The sequence below is a fragment of the Gymnodraco acuticeps genome, unplaced genomic scaffold, assembly GCF_902827175.1.
Source record: "Gymnodraco acuticeps unplaced genomic scaffold, fGymAcu1.1, whole genome shotgun sequence".
Taxonomy (NCBI): Eukaryota; Metazoa; Chordata; class Actinopteri; order Perciformes; family Bathydraconidae; genus Gymnodraco; species Gymnodraco acuticeps.
Window position 1 is genome coordinate 5,001 of NW_022990713.1, and position 7,500 is coordinate 12,500.

The 7,500-nt window shown below is 47.3% G+C and overlaps 1 protein-coding gene across 1 annotated transcript in view; it reads right to left on the reverse strand.

The window, feature by feature from the left end:
* LOC117556321 (protocadherin beta-16-like) overlaps positions 1 to 2,319 on the reverse strand; it is a gene marked incomplete at its 3' end in the record, with an annotated part of 3,064 nt that extends 745 nt beyond the window's left edge. Inside the window, exon 1 of the mRNA XM_034231633.1 lies at positions 1,481 to 2,319. Within this exon, the coding sequence (XP_034087524.1) occupies positions 1,481 to 2,014 (534 nt within the window). The remainder of the gene's footprint in view (positions 1 to 1,480) is intronic.
* Between the last annotated feature and the right edge of the window lie 5,181 nt (positions 2,320 to 7,500).

Here is a 7,500-nt window from a genome sequence, read left to right on the forward strand (position 1 = left end):
GAGCATGCTTTGGGTCCAGAGCATGCTTGGGTCCAGAGGATGCTTTGGGTCCTGAGGATGCTTTGGGTCCAGAGGATGCTTTGGGTCCAGAGCATGCTTGGGTCCATAGCATGCTTTGGGTCCAGAGGATGCTTTGGGTTCAGAGGATGCTTTGGGTCCAGAGGATGCTTTGGGTCCAGAGCATGCTTTGGGTCCAGAGCATGCTTTGGGTCCAGAGCATGCTTTGGGTCCAGAGGATGCTTTGGGTCCAGAGGATGCTTTGGGTCCCAGAGCATGCTTTGGGTCCAGAGCATGCTTTGGGTCCAGAGGATGCTTTGGGTCCAGAGCATGCTTTGGGTCCAGAGGATGCTTTGGGTCCAGAGCATGCTTTGGGTCCAGAGGATGCTTTGGGTCCAGAGGATGCTTTGGGTCCAGAGCATGCTTTGGGTCCAGAGCATGCTTTGGGTCCAGAGGATGCTTTGGGTCCAGAGCATGCTTTGGGTCCAGAGGATGCTTTGGGTCCAGAGGATGCTTTGGGTCCAGAGGATGCTTTGGGTCCAGAGCATGCTTTGGGTCCAGAGGATGCTTTGGGTCCAGAGCATGCTTTGGGTCCAGAGGATGCTTTGGGTCCAGAGCATGCTTTGGGTCCAGAGGATGCTTTGGGTCCAGAGGATGCTTTGGGTCCAGAGCATGCTTTGGGTCCAGAGCATGCTTTGGGTCCAGAGGATGCTTTGGGTCCAGAGCATGCTTTGGGTCCAGAGGATGCTTTGGGTCCAGAGGATGCTTTGGGTCCAGAGGATGCTTTGGGTCCAGAGCATGCTTTGGGTCCAGAGGATGCTGCAGCCTCTCAGGTTGGTCTGTGAGTCAGAAAGTCTCCTCTTCTGTTGATCCTCTCTAATATTTTCACATCAGTATCAGGTTATTTGAAAGCAATCATATTAAGTTGGACCGAATAACCTTTTTTATTTAGACTTAATATTATTGCTTTCAAATAACCTGATACTGATGTGAAATGTGTTGATGTAATACAAGCACGCTCTTTCCTTCACTTGTTTCTATATATTGTCCGAAACCTTATTTTGTGAATTTAAATCTATTACAAACTGTGAGTTAAATTGTGAAGCAAATATATATATGATAGTGAGAGGAGGACGTTCTGAATGATCTTCTTTTTGTTTATATTTAGGCTTCTTCCTCTTTATTTGAATGTATTCTTTAACGCAGCAGGACACCGTGGTTTATTAAACACAACTTGCTTTTGATGAACGTATTCATCTTAAGCAGCATTTTAACTACATTCTTTATATGAAATATCTTGGTTTCTTTTTTTCTGAGGTCTCATTAAGCTTAATTTAAAACACCTTATTGTTATTTATTTATTGTTGTTTCCATTTGCATTGCATTTGATTTTGAGGTAATCCATAAGAAATGGAAAGTAATCAGGTTTACATTTTGATACTCAGCTGAGGTTACTGACATTAGTTAAAGGGTCTCCTCTCACCTGTCGGACCCCCAGCAGGGACCGGACCAGCCTCACCTGGCCGGTCTGCGGAGCCACGTGCAGCAGGTGAGACTCCGGTGACGCGTAAAAAGTGACGCGTCCGTTACTCTCCGCGTCTCCGTCCTTCGCGTCAAAGCGCACCAGTTCGGTTCCGAGCGGCGTGAGCGCGTGCACCTCCACCGTCCGGTTCCCGCCGATGAACCGGGGGATGTTGTCGTTCCTGTCCGACACCTCCACCTGCACGGCGGCGGCCCCGCGCGGCAGCTGCACCGTCAGCTCGTACATGGCGATGAACTCCCGGTCCAGCGCTTTGGCGGAGACCAAACCCAGACGGTGGTCCCGGTGATGCACGAGCCTGAAATCCGATGCGTAATCCCCCGTCAGAGTGGCGTTCAGGTGGGATCCCCCGGGGAGCAGAACCCCGGACACCGGCGTCCCAACCGGGGAGTTCTCGGCGATGTGTCCGAAGTAGCGCGCGGACACCGGGAGCAGCAGCAGCAGCAGGTGGAGCAGAACCGTTCCGGTGAGGGTCATGTTTCCATCAAACCCGGTTCCGGTGGAGAAGACAGCAAAGTGTCCGCCACAGCCTCAGGAGCGGAGTCTTATAAAGGTCCAAAAACGTGTTGAAAACAAAGTTCCCTGATCCACGGACAGTCTCAGTCCATCAGTGCGCACACATCAGGAACATAATAAATATCCCTCTCCAGGTAATTAATGGCTCAATCAGAAAGACTTTTACGCACAAGAAAATCCGTCCGTTCTCTTCCGCGAGGCCGCGGGCAGAGACACAGAAAGTGGAAGAGGTGAAATATAAGAAATGAAAATATGTCCCACTCTGATGGTGCTGCTCCGGAGAGATGGATCAGACTGACGGGCTCTCAGACTCCAGCAACTCCATGTGGCTCTGCAGGCCCCGCCCACCCCGGAGGAAGGACCAATCACGTAGCAGGGATGGGTTTGAGTGGCAGGCCCCCGCGCAGGTCCCGCCCCCTGACATACTGAGTCAGACAGTGTGTATTTATCTGAATTGATCACACAGGTATGCAGCTCGTCAGGAATGTGAGATGATTTTCTGCAGAACCTTCCAAAAGGTTATATATATATAGGTCTGCTGTTATGTGAAGACCTTTGGTTAATATGACTCTTTTTGAATGTACTGTTTGCGTTGATAAAATGCTGGTTTTAGGACTCATTCCTCTCTATACCAGCTAACTTGAGGAATGATGCTTCATCAGCCACGTTTACATGGAGCCTTATATGCAGATTATAATTAGTTTAAAAGCCCTAATAAAATTAAAGCACTCCATAATTTTAACTTGTCTTTATACTTCCAAAATTATTAATGTACTTATTTATTTTTCCTTTTTCTTACATTTACATTTTAAATAAACGTATTTGTTCTTTTAGATATTTCTCTTTTCTTTTTCAGGATGTTAATTATTTCTTTCTTTAAAGGCACTCCTTGGACTCCACACCTCTGCTCTTTCGAGACTAAACTTGTAGTTTGTATTTAATGAAAGTGTTCCTCACGGTGAGGTTGTGACGGCTTTTTTCCAGCTGCCCCCCCCCCCCCCCCCCCTGAATGTTCCCTGATGGAGGACTGTGAGCAGCGTGACCGATTGATTGGACGCTGCAGCCAAACCGACCTGCAGAGGATTAATTTCAAAAGCAGGACAAATATCAAGTTGATTTCTGGAACCATGGTCACAAAGATCTCGACTGATTGGGAACAAACTCTGCGTGAAATGGATCTGCTTCCTGTCAACGAGCACACTCTGGTTCTGCAAGAGAAAAGGGGTGCAGGAATGAGTCCTAAAACCTGACAAGCCTTAGCATTTCAACACTTCCTGTCCCCTGGTCTGGAAGTCAATGGTTTTCTGAATGTGTTTTTATGTTGGCATGAAATAAGGTCCGTGGTTTACACAAGCTGAAGAGATTTTAATTCTACGACATCAAATACGTCAGTAAATACCCCACTGGTGAATTTAGAAATGGAGGCTGCCAACAAGTGTCTAAATGAGATGAATAAACTTCATCACGCCCAACGTTAGCCACCTTTAGCTTAGCAGTGATGACGTGAAGTCATGTGACCATGCTGTAGTTCCTTTATAGCCCAACGTTAGCCACCTTTAGCTTAGCAGTGATGACGTGAAGTCATGTGACCATGCTGTAGTTCCTTTATAGCCCAACGTTAGCCACCTTTAGCTTAGCAGTGATGACGTGAAGTCATGTGACCATAATGTAGTTCCTTTATAGCCCAACGTTAGCCACCTTTAGCTTAGCAGTGATGACGTGAAGTCATGTGACCATGCTGTAGTTCCTTTATAGCCCAACGTTAGCCACCTTTAGCTTAGCAGTGATGACGTGAAGTCATGTGACCATGCTGTAGTTCCTTTATAGCCCAACGTTAGCGCCTTTAGCTTAGCAGTGATGATGTGAAGTCATGTGACCGTGCTGTAGTTCCTTTATAGCCCAACATTAGCCACCTTTAGCTTAGCGGTGGTGACGTGAAGTCATGTGACCGTGCTGTAGTTCCTTTAAAGCCCAACATTAGCCACCTTTAGCTTAGCGGTGGTGACGTGAAGTCATGTGACCGTGCTGTAGTTCCTTTATAGCCCAACATTAGCCACCTTTAGCTTAGCGGTGGTGACGTGAAGTCATGTGACCATGCTGTAGTTCCTTTATAGCCCAACATTAGCCACCTTGAGCTTAGCGGTGGTGACGTGAAGTCATGTGACCGTGCTGTAGTTCCTTTATAGCCCAACATTAGCCACCTTTAGCTTAGCGGTGGAGACGTGAAGTCATGTGACCGTATTGTAGTTCCTTTATAGCCCAACATTAGCCTCCTTTAGCTTAGCGGTGGAGACGTGATGTCATGTGACCGTATTGTAGTTCCTTTATAGTCCAACATTAGCCTCCTTTAGCTTAGCGGTGGAGACGTGAAGTCATGTGACCATATTGTAGTTCCTTTATAGCTAGCTTTTTACTTCATCCATCCATCTTCTCCCACTTATCCGTGGTCGGGTCGCGGGGGTAGCAGTTCCAGCAGAGAGCCCCAAACGTTCCTTTCACATCAACCAGCTCTGACTGGGGGATCCCAAGGCGCTCCCAGGCCAGCGAAGAGATATAATCCCTCCACCTGGTCCTAGGTCTACCCCTTGGTCTCCTCCCAGCTGGACGTGCCTGGAACACCTCCCTAGGGAAGCGCCCAGGTGGCATCCTAACTAGGTGCCCAAACCACCTCAACTGGCTCCTTTCGACGCGAAGGAGGAGCGGCTCAACTCCGAGTCCCTCCCGGATGACCGAACTTCTCACCTTATCCCTAAGGGAGACACCAGCCACCCTGCGGAGAAAACCCATCTCGGCCGCTTGTATCCGCGATCTCGTTCTTTCGGTCATGACCCATCCTTCATGACCATAGGTGAGGGTAGGAACAAAAATGGCCCGGTAGACAGAGAGCTTTGCCTTCTGGCTCAGCTCCCTTTTCCTCACAACGGTGCGGTAAAGCGACTGCAGTACCGCTCCCGCTGCTCCGATTCTCCGGCCCATCTCACGCTCCATTGTTCCCTCACTCGAGAACAAGACCCCGAGATACTTGAACTCCTTCACTTGGGGTAAGGACTCATTCCCTACTTGGAGTGGACAGTCCATCGGTTTCCTGCTGAGAACCATGGCCTCAGATTTGGAGGTGCTGATCCTCATCCCAGCCGCTTCACACTCGGTTGCGAACCGATCCAGTGAGTGCTGAAGGTCGCAGACCGATGAAGCCATTAGAACCACATCATCTGCAAAAAGCAGTGGTGCAATCCTTAGTCCACCGAACTGCAGACCCCCTCCCCCACGACTACGCCTCGAAATCCGATCCATATATATTACAAACAGGATTGGTGACAAAGCGCAGCCCTGGCGGAGGCCAACCCTCACCGGAAATGGGTCCGACTTACTGCCGAGGACCCGGACACAGCTCTCGCTTTGGGAGTACAGAGATTGGATGGCCCTGAGTAGAGACCCCTTCACCCCATACTCCCGCAGCACCTCCCACAGTAACTCCCTGAGAACTCGGTCATACGCCTTCTCCAAGTCTACAAAACACATGTAGACCGGATAAGCGTACTCCCAGGCCCCCTCCAGGATCCTTGCGAGAGTAAAAAGCTGATCCGTCGTTCCACGACCAGGACGGAATCCGCATTGTTCCTCCTCAATCTGAGGTTCGACAATCGGATAAATCATGAAGTGAAGTTAATATGTGGAGATCATCCTGCTGAACTAAACATGTAAGTATCATAAACGTGTGTTTGACAGAGAGATACTTTTCTGACATAATCCCCCCAAAAATGTAGAAGTTCCATTGGACCAGGGAGATGCTGCCTTCAGGGAAATACAACATTCCTGTCCCACTCTACGGCAATGGTATGCATCAAATGTACCAACCTGCTGTCATGAATGTCTTTGTTAATTCCTAAACAGAACATTTAACTGACTTTTCTGAGTGTGACCTTCTGACCTCATTGAACTCGAGGTGGTCTGATGTGTGTGTTGTCTTTAATCTCAGACCCTCCCTCTGACTTCACTGTAAGCTTGGCCTCGGCTCTGTTACACACACTGATGCTGTGTGTTGCCACCCAGAGGCAGCCTGGCTAAATATACCCGTTGTTGCACACACACCTTGACAACCTGCGATCACACCGCGCTCATGTCATTATGCCGCATGATGGGACTTCACCACATGCAAACGAGTTTAATTAGGCCGAAACGCATTAGTCAGTGGAGTGTGAGTGAGTGGATTTGTAAATGTGCGTCGGTGCGGAGGAAAATCAGATGTATAATAGGACGGAAGATAAAGAGGTGTAATAGCACGGCGGCGAGTCATTAACCTCTGAATAAACGACGCCATGTAAACACGATTATCCTGAGAACGCGTCTAGACGGAGACATGAGATCAAACCCCAGGGATGGAAATACATGACAGGTCAAATATATTTTTTAAGTATCTCCTCCTCATGTCCTCAATTAGATATTTTACTTCAGTTAAAGAAGCAAAACTACATTGTAAAACGGCTCTGTTACGAGTTGAAGTCCTGCATTCAAAATCTCTCTTGAGTACAAAGTATTAGCTTCGACATCTACTTGAAGTTCCAGAAGTAAAAGTACTCGTTATGAGTAATGGCGCTCTTCAGAATCACATACATTAAAGTACTACCATTTATTTGAGTATCAAATGTATACTGCAGAACTACAACACAATATAGTTTGAGGTGATACTGTGGCGCTGATGTTGTTAATAAGATATATCAATTCTCTCGAGATCATGACTCCGTAAGCAAGATGTCTCTTGACGTAAACAACAACGTGATCTGTCTCTCCGGTCTGACGCTCTGTTTGATGCTCAGATTTCTCGAGTAATTATTCAGTTTTTGACGAACAGAAATATTGCTTTCTGGGGAAAATCTGCATTTTGGTTTGAGGGCTCTGTTACCTGGTGTATAATTATATGTCAATATGTATTTATTATTTGCCTTTTAGTTGCATTAGCTAATATTCTGTAAGGTAACTAAATCTCTCAGATAAATGTAGTGGAGTAAAAATAACAATAGGCTTCCAGAATGTACTTTTAAATGAAACTACTAAGGAGGTAAAAGTACCTTAACATTGCAAAGTGCAGAACTTGAGTAAACGGATTTCATTTCCTTCCAGCAGAGCGGGGAAAATCAGTGACTGGATGAAAGAGCAGGCGGGGGGGTTTTGACATTGGTCACCGTCACACTATCCCAGCTGACCGCTGCAACCTTCAGACGGCTATTAAACACACAGGGGGGGGGGGGAGGTTGCAGGTTCAAATCCCAGACTGTAGAAACTTTAGACACTGCACCTTGGCCATTGAAACGTGAAACAATTGAGCAGGACTACAAGCGTTTTGGTTTATTGGAGCTTAAAGGATTCCTGCTTTCCTAAATCATGTCCACATTATTGTAAGTTGCTTTGGATAAAAGTGTCAGTTAAATGAGATGACATTTTACACT